This window comes from Eucyclogobius newberryi, unplaced genomic scaffold, assembly GCF_026437365.1.
Source record: "Eucyclogobius newberryi isolate DKJ021-1_F unplaced genomic scaffold, fEucNew1.0.hap1 SCAF_11, whole genome shotgun sequence".
Lineage (NCBI taxonomy): Eukaryota > Metazoa > Chordata > Actinopteri > Gobiiformes > Gobiidae > Eucyclogobius > Eucyclogobius newberryi.
The window spans coordinates 16,544,428-16,566,032 of record NW_027315735.1 but is presented as its reverse complement, the minus strand read 5'-3'; the positions used below and the strand labels follow the sequence as shown (position 1 = coordinate 16,566,032).

The 21,605-nt window shown below is 40.7% G+C and overlaps 1 protein-coding gene across 1 annotated transcript in view; it reads right to left on the bottom strand.

The window, feature by feature from the left end:
• Window positions 1-21,605, bottom strand: part of diaph2 (diaphanous-related formin 2) — a 387,159-nt gene that overhangs the window by 55,744 nt on the left and 309,810 nt on the right. Inside the window, exons 27-28 of the mRNA XM_072436089.1 lie at window positions 3,658-3,750; window positions 2,681-2,746 (exon numbers count right to left, since the gene is read on the bottom strand). Of these exons, the coding sequence (XP_072292190.1) occupies window positions 2,681-2,746; window positions 3,658-3,750 (159 nt within the window). The remainder of the gene's footprint in view (window positions 1-2,680; window positions 2,747-3,657; window positions 3,751-21,605) is intronic.

Sequence of the window (21,605 nt, the reverse complement as noted above, 5' to 3'; positions counted from 1 at the left end):
CTCATGTAATTGCATAACACACAAGTAGAGCCTCTTGGGTTAGCTTTTCCATCTCGCGCAAATTGGAAACAAGGACATGGAAAATGTGTGTGGAATTGGGTGTAATTGTGACTGGCAGTGTCTCCAATTGTGCTCAACTTGACACTTGGAGGAAGTCTAGGAGAGTCTAGTTAACCAGGAACCAAAGTCATTTTTCTGACGCAAAGTGAAGATTTGCGGAAGGCTCTCTATGTTCATTTGGGGAGGATGGGAGGTTAATCAAGTTTCAAAGCATGAGATTACAACCAATATGACAAGCAGGAGTGAAAGTGTTTGATGTTTGTTTGATCAAAGAGAACCGTCTGAAGTGCAAAAATTATGTCGCAAGAAGCAGCCAACCCGTCCCTGGTCGCACATAAAACAACAAATACATAACAAAAGTACATTAAAAAAAAAAAAAAAAAAAGAATAAACATACATTCCCCATATGCACAAATAACTTCAAAGCAATGTTAAGTATAAGTATGGATTTTTGTCATCAAATTGCCTGGGGAACTTAATTGTATCTACACTTCCACGACAAGCCAGCTCTTAAAGACTACATTAGGCTTTCTGTTTGTCCCCATTCGGGCGCTGAGACAAGCAGCTTCACTGCTTCTGTAGCAGCTGAACTCATTTCCACATTCCATTTAGGAAAAATCCATGGAGTCTGCATGTCAAAAGGATTTTCCCCTCGCACCTCACATTCGAGTAGGAAATCCATGCAGCCCGCCCGTATGAATCCACAAGCACCAAGCTCCATATCAATAATCAGGAAGCCATTGGAGCGTAACGCGACCTGGGAGGCCGCGAGATGTACACAGCTTATTGTATATAACAACTGCATACCTTCTGTTATAAGAATGTGGGTTACACAAGTGCATTTGAGTCAATGTAAAGCCTTGAGAAGTGGTAGTATTTGCCTTGCAGGCTCTCTAGGCGCATTATACTGTAGTGCACAAGTGGCCAAATGTGTCTTACCAGTGCTTTTCCGGTCTTGACTGCAATGGATTCAAGCTTGTGGTGTTCATGGAGGAATTATGTTCCTCTTATTCAGCTATACAGATGGGAGAAGCATGATCCAACCGATGATCTTCATAGCAACTGATCATTAATACTAGTACCATTAGTGCCTATTCCGCCTTGTTCAGACCTTGAGCTCTTGCATGCTTTCTCACAAACCATTTACTTGCAAACCCTGCTAATGAATACAGTATATATGTTTTTAACTTAAAGATGCATGAGGCAGGAACAGGAAGAAGCTATTTCCTCTCTATTTTTATAATTGTCAAAATAAATACAACCAGCTAGCTATTAATAGTATCTCAGGCTATTCTTTATTAATTATTGAGAAAATTATTTGTGACTGAGAGAGTTTTAATATAATAAGGTCTATGTGAACAACCACAATCATGAAACCATTAATACATGTTTCCTGATTACATCAACCAACATACGTATTCTTGTTAGTAGACACAGCAAAACAATTGAACATTTGGAAACTTTTCCAACTTTTCCTCTGAATTGTCCAGGGGGAATGTCAAGAATAGCAACACAATAACTCACCTTTCATTTTCACTTGTCGTATACTACAAAACAAATACTGACATTTAACATCCCACTTTACAAACTGTCAGGCACTTCAAGCCATGCAACCAAGATAGACATGGCAAGAGACCCTGATGCAACACTCAAAGAAGAAATGTGTTGAGAGTCACAGACAATTGATTTTTGACCGCACTTAGCCCTGCATAGCAAGGCTCAAACCATCAGTTAGAGAAAAGACATCTGAGTGAAGCGTGCTGTTTGACATCATTTTGACATTCACCAGACTGAGGGAAAATACAGGTTATTAACAGACATTATGGACAGTTAAGAGACATCCAGAAATAAATAAAGGCCAAGAACATCAGCATTAAACAGCAGGTTGTATCATGCTGAGAGCCAAAGCTTCTAGAAAGAGTAAGAATATTAAATGTTAACTGTAGCTGCTCTACAAGACAAGATATATGACCTATCATAAATGGTTTTGATATATTAGTATGTATAACAAAATCTTTTCCTTTTCCATTTCCATACCCCTGGTCTGGGCAATATAACATTTTGGAGGTCTTTCATGTAAGATTTACATCAAGCCATTTGGAGATGAGTATTAATATCAAAAACACTATTCAATTTTATGTTGAACACCCACAGCTGTAATTTCTGAAGTTTATGACCATTATTAAACTGTAAAAAATGTCATATGTCTAAAATGTTTCACTGACCAAATGCAGTGAGCAGACATTCTCTGAGGCACTGGCAGCATCCTTGCAATAGTAATAACATTTACTGTACTTTGAACAGTGATGTATCAATCCAATAAGCCATGCAAATATATCAAACTGTATGTGACATTTGATATATGTACATGTTTAAGGGACTAAAATTTGTGAGTTAAAAGTTAAATTCAATGTGGGGCAACAGCAAAATATGTTGTATCTTTTTATGACATCTATCGTAGCAGGTAAATCTTACATTAAGACAATTCTTCACCATTAGAAAGACTGTAGAGCAGCTTAGTTTGAAGGATCTAACAAGACATGTGCCACAACAGAGTGCAGAGGGCCGAACAGGTGTTACTTGTGCTGATACGGTAAGTGAAAGTGTAAAATGCACACACCTAGAGTTCGGTTACCATAGTTAGCACCCGGCCACCGAGAGGTTGGACTGGAGGGACTTTGATCACCTGCAACAGTGGTGGGTCATGAGGAAGCGAAGAAGGAAGAAGGGAAGGATGGAGGAAACAAAGTGGATACAGTGAGTAACCCATAAGAGGTGAGACATTTCAGATCCTCTCCCAAGGTTTGACCGCAAAATCAGAAGAGATATGAAATCATGGTTTTATGTGATGATGAAACAAAAAATGCAAATCAAAAATGGCAACATTTTAAATAGATAATATTTTTTTATCAAGCATATTGATTCATTAACACTAGATTCAAAAAACGATTTCAATATTTAGCTTCAAAATGTTGCCATTTCTAAAGCTGAGTTGAAATGGATTAGCTTTCAGATAAAAAGGCTGGGCTGGTTGAGTAAATACAGTGAACCCTCATTTATCGCGGGGGTTACGTTCCAAAACGAACCCGCAATAGGCAAAATCCGCGAAGTAGAAACCTTTATTTTTTTTACAGTTATTATACAATGAAATACTCCATAAAACATTGAAGCTCACACGCGCGCTCTCACCGGCCTCTCAAACTTCCATTTGGCAAGCGGTTTTACGTACGTGTACATATTAATCCATAACGTTATTGACACACAGGTAGAGAAGACGCGGAGAAACTCTTTAGCCAATCAGAATGCAGAACACAATGCATGATGCAAATCCGCGAAGCAGCGAGACCGTGAAAAGTGAACCGCGTTATAGCGAGGGATCACTGTATTATGCATTTGTTTCAATACACACAAAATGAGACACAAAACAGCCTTATTAAAAAGAACATTTATTCAGAGTTGTATCATGGCATAATATTAGCAAACAAAAGAACTAATGAACTGCTTTAATCCTGTTTGGTTTCCATGCGACCTGCATCAATGAGCACACACTTGACGAACCATAATATTACATTCATGCGAGTGTTCTGGTGGCCTTACCGTTGCGAGGAGTCCGTTTTCTCCGGTCTCTGAAAGCAGCTCCGGACTGAAGAGCCTCCATTAGGCTGTCCATCACACCGGTCTCATCTCCTTCTGTAAGAGATGATAAAGACATATACATTAAATGGCTAATAATACACACCCTTATCCTCTTTAAGCATACACGATATCTCCAGTGAGGTCTTCAGTGAGTCCCTGCCCTCTGAGTAGAGACGAGCAAATAATTAACTCACATTATGGCATCACAGGGAGCGCCAGCGTCGGAGTGTATAGAAACCTTTTAAAGACAGAGCCGAGATGGAGCCCTGTCATTCACACATACAGTCCGCCCTTTTCTACAGAGAGCGAAGAAAACATACATAGAAGTTTTGACAGCTAATACAGGCAGAGGAGTCTCGGGATGAAAGCATTCAGTGATGGTCATTGACAGATATTCTTTCTGTGGCTAACGCAGGGGAGCTAAGTGCTCTTTACAAAGATTTAGTGTGGAGCCGCTCAATATGGAGGCGCTCTATCATTGTTCAGTCAATGACACTAGGGCTGGCCTTGGAAAAACGTTCCTCCTGCCCACTGTTTAACTGTCGCCGAGAAATGTGGAGAAAGAAAATACAGGCATAGCTGAATATAGACAGTTGGCTGACGCTTTCAAAATGGAGGCCATGGTGTGACAGCCTAACCGAGTATATCTAGAGCCAAAAATTGAAAGGAATACAAAAATAAGCTAAGGTTCGCTATCTAGGTCATCCGTCTTCATGCCCCAATGCTAATGAGTCAGAGGGGCACGCGTTCTATCATCCAGGACCAGAACAGACATTATTTTAAACTAGGATCATTATAGTGACTTATTGTAGAGCAGCAGACTAGGCCATACATTTTTTTGCATACATGAATGAACTAGCTTTCTTCCATCCCCAGTGTTTATCGCGGCGGTCCGAGTTTGTTGTCGCGAGTTGTCTGAGTTCACGGCCACAGCTGAACGAGCGCATTTAAAATGAAGTGGAGACAACTGCCTCTGCTCCAGACAGTGGTGAAAAACAATCTTGACAATAACTTCCACTTTATGAATTTAAAGTTATGAAAATGGATGTCGGAGCAAGACCTCAATGCAAATGCAAAAAGCGGTGTAAGTCTCTGGAGTGGTTGCGTCCTGGTCCAGCTGGTGCATTCACCAACTCTTTTCATTCCCCTTCTCCTCCACTTGTCATTTCCAATTGAACGTAGGATAGTGTTTTTCGAACGTTTTAGGAATTTCACTTTGCCATGCTATTTAAGTGACGTTCCCAACCTGTTATCATTCAGAAAGACAGCGGTGCAACTAAGAATAGAAATATGTCTTATGCAAATTAAAAACACATCACTTCACTTGTACTCAGACTAATTTTGTGCTCTATCTCGTTCATCCGCTTTCTTCCTCAAGCCCTTCCCAAGGGCTACTCTAAAATCAAAGTATCTATTCCGGCTGTGTGCTGTTCTTAAAAGCAATCCAGACTAAATCAAGCTTAATTAGACCAGCTTTATCAGAACAAAACCAAAAGCCAAGCCGAGTAGTGCTTATCTCAAATTGCAGCACTACACCTAAGATAGCAAACGCATTGGCCTGTAAAAGGGGGTAGTAGAGGTTTTGTGGACAAGAGGCAACACGGTAAACTCCCAGATAGTGGCGCTAGTTGTAATTTAGGCTGTGGCAAGGACGTGACAGAAGGTAGGAAGTGTTAAGTGGCAGCTAAACATTTATCTGCAACCACCTTGGCACCAGAAACTTTTTGACAGCTCCTTCTTCACTGCCTTCTTCGTGGAGACCTAGACATCACAAGGGGCACCTGACACTTTGATCAATTTGTCCTACTTCCTGCTTAACTGTAGCACAATTCATCATGTCTAATGACCAGAACTTGGGAGCCCTTGAAGACTGGGGTTTAGGGGAAAGGAGGCAGACAAAAAAAACTAAACTGGACTAAAATGGGAAACATGCTCTCTTGTTATCCACAAGAGTTCAATTAACTGTGTCCTATTGGACCCCAGTTTAGAAAGTTTGCCACAACCTGAGACGTACTGTATTTAATATTTGCAACCATAAGAATAATATTTGAATACATTTATCCACTAATCCTTCAACTCATAATTTTAGCACTTTATCCAGCATTTTCTGCCTTCACTCTCCAATTCACTTACTGTCTTATTTTGAGCTGTTAAACCTAGGGCAAATATTCAAGTGCTTCTCATTAGCAGTGCTGCAAGATTGCATGCTGGGGAATTACAGAAAAGCTAACCTTTTATGCCCAAAGATCTTCCTCAAGAGGAAAGATCCCCTCTGCTACCAGGAAATTGCTTTCTTAAATGGGTTAAGATGGGCTAAGACCCAAGACATTGACAAACCCTTCCGGTGATGAAACACCTTGGTGGGCACCTCAACCGACAGCCCCCAGGTGCTTTAATGATCTTATTAAAGCTTGTGAAAGTGTAGAACACGGCGGTGGCTTCTGCACTTTTTGCTACTTTCTTAAAAAGCTAAAACCTTCTAGAGTTGAAATGCACTTCTGTGAAATGCAACTCCCAGCGCGAACTTCTGTACCTATTCATTATCTTTTTTACTTTGATCCCCTCCAAATTCCAATCTCCAATCCCTTCACCTGCAGTTAATATTATAGGTGCCAGCCAGGCCGATGGTAAGCCATAAGGATTGGTCCGGTCTGCTATATATTTACAGACAGAGCTATCACATTTTCTAATTAGGGGATAACAAGAGCAAGATATCCTCAGTAGGATTGGCATAAAACTTCACACTTCATATTAGCATTTTAGGAGTACAGTTAAAGTATAAAGCAGTCCCTACACTGCCACTCAGGAACCCCCGGGAGCCAAACACTAAAGTCAGGTGTTAACAGTCACAAGAAGGAGGGGGAATAAGTGCTGATATAAGTGCCACTTCTGCAGAGGGAAGATGTATGGTTAAGGAGGGATGATGCAGAGGAGAAGACAAAGAACACGGAAACTGCCAGGGAGAAAGATTTAAATATTTTTTTCTTTCTTTTTTGGTATGATGCAGAGTTGCTTGGGGGGCACAGCCGAGCCAAGTGAAGTACTAGTTAAACTAGTGTTTTATTTCAAATTGTTGGTATTTCAAATAATATAATATTAGCATTCTTAGCATTAGCATTAATGTACAGTGAACACTCGTTTATCGCGGGGGTTACGTTCCAAAACGAACCCGCAATAGGCGAAATCCGCGAAGTAGAAACCTTTACTTTTTTACAGTTATTATACAATGAAATACTCCATAAAACATTGAAGCTTACGCGCGCCGCTCTCACCGGCCTCTCACGCGCGGCGCCACTCTCACCGGGGTGTCCCGCAGCTCACACACGCACTCTCACCGGCCTCGCAAACTTCAATTTGGCAAGCGGTTCTACGTACGTGTACATATTAATCCATAACGTTATTGACACACAGGTAGAGAAGACGCGGAGAGACTGTTTAGCCAATCAGAATGCAGAACACGATGCATGATGAAAATCCGCGAAGCAGCGAGACCGCGAAAATAATTTTGCAATCTTTTGAAAGCATTGATAACCTTTTAACATTATTCTGCCAGACATGTCAATGCATCACCAAAACAAATCCTTGGAATCAATGAACAGTGAACAGTTAAAAATATTAAAAAACAATACTTGTATTTCCTTGAATTAGAATCTTACAGCCTTACAATTTAAAATAATTTCAGCCTTCCATCTGAATGGAACACTGGCCTTCATTTATACCTCCAAAGACATGGCATTTCTATAATTATGCAGCAGTGTCAACAGGGCCTGTTCATGAATTCAATTTGCTATCTGTCATCATCCAGCATGGTGGGCCCCAGAGTAGAAGAACAAGAGAAAAAAAAGAGTGGATCGATTGAGAAGTCAATTTCTGATGGCTCACATGCAGTCAGCGTGTTTCATTGGGGAAAGGAGACAAAGATTTAAGTCATAGAATTCTAAAATTCTTGTGTCTGCGACGTGCATGTCTCAGATATAAGGGCACATAAAGGCTCAGAGCAAAACTGTAAAAGTGTTACACAAAGAGCCAAATAATAAAAGATTTATAGATTTATCATTTGGACACTCTTTCTATTTTCTATCACTATGGGTTGCATTAGACATCCCAACATTCTACAATATAGTTAAAAGCTTGAGGATTATATTAGATAAGATATTCCTTTATTGTCCCACATGGGGAAATTTCATTGGTGCAACGCAGGTAGATACAGAGGTAGATACAGAAGAACAGATCACTTATAGGAAGTCTGAAAAACACTTTCAGTAGAAGATCTCCTATAAATAAATAAAAACTCCCATAGACAAATAAATAAATACCATTGCATGTGATCCCGACAGTAATTGCACATGAATATGTGTCACGACAGCACATAGATTGCACATGCATTTCACAGTAATTGCACATGAATTCCAACAGCAATTGCACATATGACAGAATTGCACATCAGTATTAGGTTAGGTCAGTATTGCGCTGGGATAACGTGACGATCTCCGGGTAAGACGACTGTTCTCCGCAGTTTCATGAGTTCCTCCTTTGTGGAAACGCGGTACGGCGCCGGCCGGGGGGCGGGGCCGGAGCCGGGGGCCGGAGCCGGGGGACTCAGAGCCAAAACACATCGCAACGACACGACGAAAACACTCAATCCAGCCGAATAAAGTATAATATAATAATAATAATAATAATATAATAATATAGTAGAATTAGCTGTTTTAACAGTTTTGTCAGATTGTGGATCGGCTAACTTGGTCTTTATAATTACTGTGCCTATCTATGAAAAAAGTTCAACATCTTCTCTGTCAGCTTACAGGCGTAAACGATTTTTCGGCGATTTGAGCACTCGTGCGGACAGATACAACACACACGTGCGTTTGTTTATTAGCACGACGGATCGCATCGCATCTCTCGTCTCCCGTAGATTTCCGTCTCTAATGAGTCAGCTCAAACTGTCTTTCTCCATCTTAATTTTGTCCCGTACACTGAGGGAACTATATTATGATAGATCAATGCGCTTAGACACGCGGAAACGTGCTGCTCTCATGGGGACGAGCCGCACGCGGCTGCAGGTGAGCGGTAGGTGCGTTTTATGATTGATACGTGGCATCCACAGCTATCCACGCCACAAGGAAATGAGACTCAGATTTGGACCAAAAAATCATCCATTACGCCTTTAAACCTAAACACACTATTATTTCCATTATTCAACCCAAAAGAAAATTATTGTTGTCATTTAAAAGGACTTTAAATTATAAGATTAATATGACTAGGAATAATATGAAGTTTGTAGAGCCAAAACCTAATGAATAATGATAAGGTTCAATGTTATAGAACAGTAAATCTCCCAGTTACACAGGCCCCTTCCACCATCTGAAATTATGATATCATCAAATTATAGAATGTGAAAGAAACCTATTAAATCATTAAACTGTTATTAAATGTGGTGTATAAATGAATGTTAAGGCCAAGCCCCCAGGGAGCAAGATGGCTGTCAATGACAACGATTGAAGTCAATGGGCCGTGTTTCTTAGCCCATGTTGTCACTTTAGCCTTTGGTAGCTAGGTACATTCGGTGGCTCTGCGACCCAGAAGTAGTGTCAAGTGACGCATACCGGCATACCACATGACCGCTCTGAGGGAGAGCTGCTAGAGTGGAACAGCACAAAGCAGAATGAGCATAAGCTAAAGATTTAAAAGCCGTTTGAAAGAAAACTGAAGGATTTTTAACCGGAAAAAATCGCCACAAACTCTGACCTTGCAATCTGACCACTGCAATTCCAATGAACTGGCCACTGAGGCCGACTCACAACAGGTTTAAACTAGCAATACCCTATCCAGTAATTTAATAGATTCATGGTTGGGGACCACTGACGTACATACTACAAATTGTTACCGTTACTATCCAAGCTTTAGAACAACAACGCCTCCTGTTGCTTCTAAGTAGTATATTAGTTATACTATCTGATACTACTTGATTATCCATTTTTATCTATTTAGATTATTGTATAACTACTATTCTTACTTACAGGAATATTTCCAATTGTGGTGTTACTAGTGCTACTACTGCTGTTAATACTACTGTCACATGTCACATTTGGACACATTTGGCCTGACATAAACATTTCTATCCCATTACGAAGAAAGCGTTTGACATGCAGTGGCGGATAGCTGTCTATTACCCACCACTTGCCCAATGCACTATCCTTCTAGTGGTCAATCCCAGACTCTCATTTGCACCGTAATGAGATGTAATGAGTGCTTACAAGTTGGGCGCTTGATGAATTGAACGTCCGCTTAACCTCGACAAAAGGAAGATGAGAAAGAACGAGAGGAGAAGTCTGCAGCCGAGCGGAACAAGTCGACCGATATAGTTATTGTTGCTGCAGCCCGGGATTGTTTTTGAACACATTTGAGCCCATCTGTTCCTCTACACAAAGTCACCTGCGCAATTAACCTGAACCATTAGGCGTGAAACAAAGGCCTTGGAAGAGGGGAGGGTTGCCGATTTCCAGCCAGGTGGAAATGCAAGTACTCGTTTCATCTCCCACACCTGCTCTCTTCTCACTTTCCTGTCCACATTTTAGACAAAAACACAGCACTCAGCAGCAGAGCCTATGGCAGCCAGGCTTTGAGCTGTGCAAAGAGGATGAAGGGACCTCAACGGAGAAGGAGCATTACCCACACAGAGTTCACACACTACTCAAGAGCCCCAAGGACACCACCTGCTTTGTTTATCCCTCCGCGAAACACATTCCCTCAACCTGACCTTGAACTGACCCAAGATTTTTCTAGCAAAGTGTCAAAGTTGACAGTCAGAAGGATGTCTAATGATACAGAGACAAATCCATCGGCGTAAGACCAAAACAACCTAAATAGAGATAAGCACTATTCTAGGGCTAAATATGGATGATAGCCTTTGCATGAAATAGCTATATAAAGTAACAATTTCAGTAGGTTTGTTTATCAGTATTAGGAATGATGGAGTTAACAGCAAGTAGTAACTTAATGATGGAGTTAACAGCAAGTAGTAACTGTAATAGTAACTCTTTTAAATTATAATGTTTTACAAGTACTTGATATGAATTGTAATGTAGGGCCTATTTTGTGTTCTCCCAGTTCTTATAACTAAAACTGCGATGATACTACAGCTGAACCTTACCAAAGATTGACCTACGAAAGTTCTTCTTACAATGTGTTCCCTGAGTAAGAAAGGGAATGTTGTCTAATAAAAAAGACAAATCCACCTGCTTAAGTTGTTTTACTGTCCAAAAGCGATGAGTAAATCCACTCATGTCCTGCTAAACTCAATTATAGATGCTGCTGCAGTACAAATGGCCACGTCGCAATGCTGCATCCTCTAAGTATGAGCCCCTTTATGGCACCAGGGTCAGGAGGGGAGCAGAAACACCATCGAGACGGAACAGCATGCCTTAAAGATAGAGAAGGTGGGCGAGAGGTCGGCTGGCGCATTGTGTTTGACATGCATGATGCAGAGGAGTTTTTAAAGTTAGAGTCTGGTGGTCACTGCGAGCTCAATCCCACAGGCTGGTAAGAAAAAAGAAAATGCCCTCCTGGATGTAAGAGGAGCAGGGAAACGTTGAGAGAAGTCAGTTGATCAGTTGATGACAAGAGAGAGCTGAAAGTGTATTAACAGCAGTGGCGATTTGCATTCTGTGGTGAAATGAAAGTCCCTGCGTTGCCCCGAATATCTGGATGCATGAATAAGTAAATAAACCAAAACAAAAATAAACCCCCCATCTGGATGTACGCTGCCAGGCCCCAAGTGGGGAACAGTAGGGAAGGGAGGTTGGGAAGGAAGGAAAGATGTTGGTTCTGTCACCACACACTCTGCTATCATTTACTGGCTTGCCTACGGCTCCCCCTTACTTACCATATTGCCATCACCATCTATCTGCCGCTCCTGGCTAGTTTGCCCAGTAACACCACAAATACACCGGGGAGGGCATCACCCTGACAGATGTTAAGTTGACACACTTTCGCTGCGCTGCATGGGGTCAACATGTCAGGGTGCCAGCAGGGCCATGGGAGTTGGTGCTAATAGCAGTGGCTACCAGTGCCCTGGTTGTACTTTCAGTGTGGATAAAATATAGATACACCACGGTGGGTCCCTACACTTTTGCTCAGACGTCACACTAGTAATATTTAGTTTGAGTCATTTATTTACTTGTGTACTTGCGTAGTTATTTGCTTCTTTAGTTAAAAATAAATGGCGAGAACTTGCACCAATTCTTGTTTTAATGTTTTTTTTTAATGTACAGCTCTTGTTTTACACCACCACATTTCCATACAACAAGATGGCCATTGTCCGTAAGTGTCCCTAGTCACGTGGGAAGTAGGACTTAGCAAAATGTTACATGGAAAATGGAAATGATTAATTAATATAAATTTTCTTGACTGAACAAAACATTAAAAATGTTTGTGCCACAAAATTGTGTGCCCCTGCAGAAGCAACAGAAGCAATGTTTCCAAAAATACAACTTATTTTTCCAAATCAATTCAGAAGAGTAGTCAAAAAGCTTTTAAGAATGTATTTTGCACACACAAAGAAATTGAATAAACAACCTCAAAATCACCTTGACTACTTGAAAGACCAAAAAGCGACTTTCATTAGAGCTTTAAAGTCTGGGTAGTTAGTTAGATGTTTGAAATGTTTGAAAAATTGAAAGCATAACATTTTAATTTAATAAAAAGCCACAAGTAACAAACTACCTTGAGAAAGAAAACGTTATAACTTTAAAGATATTATTTTTTCTTAACTGTGTCACTCCTGGCTTGGAGACAGAAATAGCCCTGAACCGCTGGTGCAATGCCAAAATCACTTGTGGGATCACTGCTGGGTACATCGCAGCATGTGGTCTCCAAACTGTACTAACTTATAGCATATGCTCTTCAGGCAAGTTCACTTGATAAATCAGGATTCTTAGATGAAAGAGATGTCAGTAAGACTGCACCAGGATAAACATAGCCCCATTTACCAATAGAACAAAACCAATTCGGATTGGAGAAGTTGTGGAATCTGGGTGGTGATAACGTCTGAATCAATCCCCACATGGGTTGTTTGAATCACGGAGAGGCAGCACCAACTGGGGAATGCTAAATGGATTTGACAATGGGAATTGATGGTCTTTGTAGTGAGTGTAATTAGGTCTGATTGACTGTAAAGTTACGGGGAGCAGAGAAATTATCAGGCTCTCAAAGTACCAGCAAATTAATGAGATTCAACTGAGCCCCCACCTGATTTTCACCAAGAAGAAGGGGGGCACGGCAGAGGGGAAGAAAATACCAGGATGAGTTGGTGGTAAAGTGGCCTGGAGAGTGAAAGAAAAACAGGAAAGACGGATATCTGATACTACTTGATTGTGACCTTACCTTAATTAAGATAAAGCAAGGGATAAAATGATTAAAAGCTCCAAGGTGTAATCTAATTAGTGCTCTTTGTCGTGGATGGGGTAGAAAATAAGGTGGCACAAATTAAAAAATAAGCTTGATAATGCCAGAGAAGCAGACAGAAATATTAGATAGACTATTCCCCAGGGCTGAATTCAAATATGAGGAGCTATTAATCATGCTACATTATTTTAGTCTATGTACAACTGGGCCTTCCTTAATGCTTATTATTGTGTGTACAAATGTCATAACCTAAAAGATGTATGCAATAAATGACAGGATATGCATTATGAAGTAACAAATACAACAACAACAAAATCAGTTTGTCTGGAAACTTTATGATTTTTTTTAATTCAATGTGTAGACCAGGACTATTCAACACAAGGCCCGAGGGTCAAATTAGGCCCTTCAAGCTATTTAATTTGGCCCATGACCCATCTTCTAAATACTTGTTTACTTGTTTAATTCTGGTTTAGTCCCGGTTTAGACCTTGTTGGTACTAGTCTAGTCCTAGTTTAATTATGGTTAATTCCCGGATGGGCAATTTTCCACGCAATGTTGGTGAAGCATTTTGTTATGTTATGTCTCACAAAAATAATCTATCAGTAGGAATTTTATAGTATTCATTTGTTGAAACAGTGTAAGGGACATTTTGTGCAACCCAAACTTTTGTTACAGTAGTGGTGTGTTGTTCACCTCCTGCCCTGAGGCTTTGGTCCTCCTAAAAATCTGACTCTCTGTAAAAAGTTGAATAGCTCTGGTGTAGACCCTCAGTCATCCAGGTAGGTTGCAGAACAAAAGAAAATTAAATTCTGTCAACTGGACACAAGTTTTAAGAGTGAAGATGACAGAGAGAGATATACAGCAGTGACTCACCAGTTCTTTGTCAGATGTACTGAAGAAGTAACTTGGATGAGTGTCAAAATGTTTGCCCAGTTGATAATTTTTCCTACACTTGCTTTAACAACACCCCTGAGCAGCACAAATGCACAACAGATAATAAGTGAAAAAACTAATTATCTTGGGCTGGCATAACTCTATAACGACATGCAAATGTAGATACATGTTGAATGTTGAACAGGCACGATCCTTTTGGCTATACAAACGGTACGATTGTGACGGACAGAAGAATTGTGTCCAGCGGTGAAAAGTTAAAAAGTAAGTGCTGTTTTCTTTTTCTTCACTACATTTGAAAACAGCTGTATTTTCTACTCTACCGTAAAGTATTACTAGAAGTTTGATTTATTTTTAGCAGATTTATGGTGACATAAGGTTTTGAGATTAAACCTTTGCTTTGAGCAAACAAAAATAAACACAGAAAATGCAGTTAAAAAAAACAATGTTTTTCTTTTTTTCAAATCAAGATCACCAAATTTAATTATTTAATAGTTCTCAAAACGCATAACTTTTACTGTTAAAGTAACATTTTAAAGGGGTACTTCAATACTTTTACTTACGTAGATGTTATATTTAATACATTATCGTTTACATGAGTACAACTGCATAGAAATGTATCCAATTCAAATGTTATTTCAATATAGGACACGAATGTCAGATATGAAGCCTAAAACCGTCTTCATTACCTGTCAAAGCTCAGGAATAGCAGGAATCGCTCTGGGATTTTTATTTTTTTTATCTAGCTGAATTTTCTGACCTTCACATCTCTACAAGCTATCTCCCCCGATAATGCTGTTTGCCGTGTCTGCTGTGCCGAGAGACGCTGTGCAAACTCTGCGAGCTAACCTGTCCCGGCCACCTCTACCTGTTAGCTCGTGCTTGTAGGATGATCTCCAGGCTGCAGGTACGGAGCAGCGGTGCCCCCAAAGACAGCTGTCAGTGTCACACAAAGCCATCAATCCACATGTGCGCCCGTGACAGCTGCTCTGGCAAGTCTCCTCCTCCTCCTCCACCAGTCAGTCAGTCAGTGGGAGAGCGGCGCGTCATTTTGGTTAAGCATGCCGCACACATGAAGATGGGCTCAACGAGTGACAGTAAACAAGCAAATAGGCTGGAAAATATTGAAGAATCGAGGTGCTTTAAATTTATATTAATTGAATGTACCTTGTTTATGGTGGTAGGTGAAAGAAGCTGATTATGTGGACTGAGAGCTTTAGGAAAGACATGTGTGGTAATGGATAGATCTTGTTCTGCTAGCCCTACTGTATAATGGATTCTGTTGCTATAGAAATGTGGCCACAAATTAGTCTTGGAATTAACTTGTGTGAACTTGACTGGAATATCTTATTTACATTTGTACCATTCTGTGATAAACATGGTGTGTTAAATTTGAATTAGTTGTAGCGTGTGTATTTATTGATGGAGTGTTACTAGTGCAATAGTTCCGCTAACTACGTTGTACTTTTTGGGGTAATTTAAGATGCAATGCATTTTGTAGACCAGTGCTGTGTATGTTTTTAGAATCAGGACTGGGTGCAATTTGTAGGTGCCTCAGACTTAGAACGTTTTGATTAATTAAAATGTACTTGGTACAGTGAATGTTGGAATTTGATCTATTGTCAAACTTGTGTGTCTTTGTGCTCATTGCTTGTCCAACACAAATTTCTCCATCAGGAGACAATAAAGGCTAATAATAAAATAAATAATCTTAAAAAGTGAGTAATTAATTACAACTCTAAAGATAAGAATTTCCAGCATTTGATGGGGACTTTTACCAGTTCTTTGTTAACAGTAAACAGCAATGTGCTACATAAAGAAAGCACAACAAATTGATTTAAATTGTAAACAGAAAACACTAAAGTAAAGTGAAACAGGACAATGTAGCTCGAAATGGAGCCGAGGGATAAAAGGACATACAATTGTCGGAGTCAGAATCGAATCGTCGATACTGTGGCCAGCCGCACATGGAGCCTGGGATGTCATCCACTCGGCCACCGGGCACCACAGGACTTTTCAGAATAATACTTTGTTTTAAAAGCATAATTGCTATAGCAACAGTTGTAATGGATACAATTATAACAATCATGACCCTGTGATTTATCTTTATGCATCTATTGAAACACATTCCAACTCAAATGTATTAGCTTTCCTTGTTACTACTGTATTCCCAGCCTGTACATCAGCCTACAGATGAGTTCACATTCTGCCCAAACACACTGGTTCACCCTCATCCTGCAGAGCTGACAAACAGGATGCATAAATAGAAGCTGCAGGCCTATCATTGTCAACATGCCAACTTCCTTTCGGCACATAATCATAAAGACACAGAGACCTCATTCTGGAGCCTGCTGTGTTCAAAGGAGAGAGTGGCCCGATGTCTATCACCGCTGCATACTCTAGGCCAGAAAACCAAAGAAGGACCCCAGTATCTTGAGTTGTGTTGACACTCTGAAAAGCAGTTTGTGGTTTGGTGTTTTTCTATATACACATTTCAGTAATATACAGTTCCGCCTGTCCTCATTATGTTGGCAGAAAATAGGAGTATGGTGTATAGGCAGCAAGTTTGCATTCTCACGGAGGGATGACCTTTAATGTACTGAGCACATTTTGTGGTTAATTAGTTCATTGTGCCAGGCAAGATTTTGATGAGCCATAGAGAATTATCTCTCGGATCAGCGGAAAGCCTGCACTGGCATGAAATGTTGAATTTGTGTTATTGATTTCTTGTTTGTTTGATTAATGCATAATGTGTATGATCCTTGCAGACTTGTTCTTACACTCTCAATACTATGGGATATTATCAATTGGAATTTGATTGAACAAACTAAGTGGTTCAACATAATCTTTAACAACTTTTCATCAACTCTTTGCCAAAATTAAACTTGTCTAAGCTACCTGCATGTACGTGATCATAAAGTTTCTGTTGTTCAAACTTAAAAATGTTTTCAACGTAACCGTGAAATTGAGATTGTAGTTTCCCGTAGTGAATGAATGAAAGGGATATTGGTTGTCTTGGGAGTACTTTGCTTGAGCTAATGGGATAGGCTCCAGTACCAGCGTGAGAATAAAGATGTAGATGAATGAGCAGAGGAATGGATGAGTGAACATAACACTAGAATCTAAAATTGATTCATTAAGTTTACAGGTAACTTTACCACAACAGCACCATCTGTTCAGCCATTGCATTTGTTTAATGCATTTAGGCAGCTGCAACATGGAGGTTTAAAATCATAGTGCTTGATAAAGTTTAAGAAAGAAGTTGTTCATTCATACATTCATTAATGCAAGACTCTTAATTACTTTAAAACTGAATATTCTACTCGTGCATAATTCTATAGACTTCATAATGGTAGTAAAATGTGCAAAGTTCAGTCAGTATTCAACAGGCAGTCCAGGGAGACTTCACCTATAATAAATATTCAGGAAACTAGTTCAAGAGTTGTTCATGTGGTCCTTCACTCAGACTCAATTCCACATGGCTCGAAGTGGTGACAGAATCAGCTTGTTTGTTTCTCTGTGGTCCGTGCCAACCCTGGCAGTGTCCAGCGCAGCGTGAGCTCTGCATGGCTCTGTCTGAAGCTTTAGCGGAGTAGACTGAGGGTCCGACATCAGGCCCAGACAAGGGCACTGACCCCAGAGAGCAGCCCTCGATAATGCCTCCAAGACACGCAGACCACATGCACTGAACACCCTCCCACAGCTGTCCCTCACACATCACTGCACGCTTTAGGATTAAGTCAATTAAGGTTGGACATCATTAATCATTTGCAGAAAAAAACATTTGTACATATTCATTCTTGGAAAGATTCACCAAAAAAGACTGGAATCTGTCACATGATAATTCAAGGAAACTGTGTAAAGTGTGGGGATTGATTATTTTTACAGTGTCATATTTTGTGACTTTTGGCACAGTGTAAATTGTGTGGGACTTCCTGGTCTGATTTCCAATTTAATAACACTTATTTTTAAATAAATACATTGATAAAAAAAAGCAAAAGAAAAAACAGACAAGACAGGGCTAAAAAAAGACGGATTGGATCAAATTGAAAATGCTATCCGAACATCCAGGCATCCAAGAAAAAAATAATAAATACAAATAAAATAACTGTGCAAATTCTCCAAATACTCACTTATATTTGAGTTATTTTTTTAATTTGATTTGTTAATTAAACTTAATAATAATATTTCAATTTTACTTCAGTACACATTTTGGCTACTCTACTCACTGCTCATATAAAAAGCTGTTTTATGAATTTTAAAATATCCCCTGTCTGATTCATGCAGAAAAATGACTTTGTTCTACAGTGCTCAACAGTTAGGCCCAACGATTTGGCAAAAGTGGAACATCTGGTAAGTTCAACCCGATACAGAAACCCACTTAGAGGAGATTAAAACAAATGGGGTGACCGCGTAACCATTTCATAAGCAATTTCCTATGTTAGCGATTGCAATACTTCACAAGGAAAACACGTTCGGCTCTGCATCCATCAATCAGGCTTGTTGAAGGAGTGCAAAATGTCAGCGCGTTTTCAGAGGATTCAAGTTCCATCAAGTGGCAAATGGGAGAGAATATTATTTTTAGCTTATCTGGTTCCTAAAACGCATTTGTCTGGTGTACTCCACCCACTTCGATGCCATCCTGGTAAACGCTAAATGAATTAAACTCTCATTAAATATGCATTTCATTGTTAATCATTGGTAAAAGGGAAGAGGATTATGTCGCAATTTGCAGAGTGACACTAAATCTGCCCAACAAACACGCACTCAGACATAGTACTTTGAAATGGCATCAAACACAATAGAAGGATGCAGAGTAAATCTATAAATACCCTGACTATAAATTTAAATAAGAACACATATGCTTTCACCATCTGTTCATGCTAATAGGATTGTTAATACTGAATACAGTGCATTTAGGTCAATAGCTTTGCATTCTCTATGTACAGTTTGTGCTAAGGTTTTCATCAATTAGAACCACATTAGCCCATCAAACCGTGAGTCCATTCAAGCATTTCCATTGCCTTTAACATCTAAAATTTATGTTTGGACATGATTATTGAAAGCTATTCACAGCAAATTTGAGTTGCACACTGCCTCATTCTCATCAACCATCAACCTTCACCACACGCACACGCACACGCACACGCACACACACACACACACACATAGTGGGTTCTAGCCATGAAATATTGATGTGGAAAGTCTCTTTAAATAACTCCTCACACATCTGAAGCACATATAGAATTTTAGAGGGAAAGGAAAAAAAGCCAGGGCTATCAACTGGAGAGGAATCGAGGCAGAGAGAAAGAAAAATGTGCAACAGGAAAATACAAAGTATCCGCCTGTGTGTGCTTCAGAGTAAATAACTCTGTGGGGGGAAAAACACACATACACTTGCTTGTGTGACCTCCAAACTGCCCCTGACTCAAGTTCAGTTTCCCATTCACAGGATCCATTTAAGGACCTTCATGTTTGATTCTGCTTTCTCTGATTGCATTTCACTGGGAGACAAGTTGGTACACAAAGGAGCCTTTTCAAGGTTTGATCAAATGTGGAATCAGAACAGGTAAGGACCTTGATAGAAGAGAGCTGACTAAGTTGGGCACATCTTGAATTTTAAAGTGCATTTCATAACTGCCAAGGTCACTGTGATGGGGACAGTCCAGTGTGCAGGCTGTTGCAGCAGAGGACAATACTCACTATCTCCAAGGCTGCAGGCAATGTTGCTCATGTCATCCTCATGTTTTATTCATACTAGTCATATTATGGTATCCAGAAAGTGAGATCAAAATCTGCTCTGGCAGAAATATTTCATATTATACCTACTACTTCAGTCTTCTCCATCTGGTTAGCCTGAATGAGAAGGCGGCTAGACAGGCTCTTTCAGCTCAGCCATGTTCGATTATTAAAATTGAAGCTTTCAAAGAGGTCACTGCTCTGAGGGAAAATGTAGCATGCATCAATTATCCCCGAGAGTTTGTGGCACACTGAGGACTGTCTTGTCACATTTCCCCGATGTGGCTGAGCTCCACAGGCCTGGGCTGCACTGACATTTAGAAGCTGGTGGATTGTGAAAACTCCAGTCTGATTGTCAAAAAATAGACAAAAGAGCACACTGACTGTTGGCTCCTTCAGGCCTGAAATTCTTTCTCAATGTCTTTGGCCTAACTAGACTCAGGCGACTCGCTCTGTCACTCTTATTTTTCATGGCTGAACAACAACAGCTTACACCAATCAATATGCACTTTACTGGCATTGCTGAACAAGTAATTGAAATTATTCACCACAATAAATATAGAACATTGCCCACAATCGTTCTCAGGCAGTGGCAGAGATGAATATCTGTCATTTACCTTCTGCATGGGCAGAAAACAAGAAAGAACAACCAGTGTGTCTCAAAGGAGCTACTGTGCACTGTATTCTTAGGACGTCAAACTCTGAATTATAACAAAAATACACCTGAGAGACTCAATTTTCTCAAAAGATACACAAGAGGTGTTTAGGACGAGGTACCATGCACGCTTTGCCGCACCACAACGTTTTCTCCCCCCTTTGCACCGCTGTGCTTCTGTCCCCTTTCCGGGTCTAAACTCTGACAGCTTATTTGGCTATTTAAATGTGTAATAACATGTAACTTGTGCATGTATATTGCCTTACCTTTCGCTGTGATTTTGTGTGCTTTTTGTGGTGAATCATGCGCACAACAATATGCACTGCAAAATGCACTCTGTCTGAGCTGCAGTGGTAGACGCCACAGAAGTAACGCTGGTGCAACTTCACCGTGATACGCTTCATTCACTGCAGAGTTATTCATAAAGCACCCGTTCTTTACTGTCCCACTATAGACTGGTAACATGGACCCTCCCACTGTCAGCGCAGCTATGAGGAGAGGGAGCTGAGAGAAGGAGAGGGAGCTGAGAGAAGGAGAGGGAGCAGAGAGAAGGAGAGGGAGCTGAGAGAAGGAGAGGGAGCAGAGAGAAGGAGAGGGAGCTGAGAGGAGAGGAAGCTGAGAGAAGGAGAGGGAGCTGAGAGAAGGAGAGGGAGCTGAGAGAAGGAGAGGGAGCAGAGAGAAGGAGAGGGAGCTGAGAGAAGGAGAGGGAGCAGAGAGAAGGAGAGGGAGCTGAGAGGAGAGGAAGCTGAGAGAAGGAGAGGGAGCTGAGAGAAGGAGAGGGAGCTGAGAGAAGGAGAGGGAGCTAAGAGAAGGAGAGGGAGCAGAGAGAAGGAGAGGGAGCTGAGAGAAGGAGAGGGAGCAGAGAGAAGGAGAGGGAGCAGAGAGAAGGAGAGGGAGCAGAGAGAAGGAGAGGGAGCAGAGAGAAGGAGAGGGAGCTGAGAGGAGAGGAAGCTGAGAGAAGGAGAGGGAGCTGAGAGGAGAGGGAGCTGAGAGAAGGAGAGGGAGCTGAGAGAAGGAGAGGGAGCAGAGAGAAGGAGAGGGAGCTGAGAGAAGGAGAGGGAGCAGAGAGAAGGAGAGGGAGCTGAGAGAAGGAGAGGGAGCAGAGAGAAGGAGAGGGAGCTGAGAGAAGGAGAGGGAGCTGAGAGAAGGAGAGGGAGCAGAGAGAAGAGGAGCACTATACTAGTAGAGCCATGAGTCAGTCTAAGAAAGCCTGTTTTAA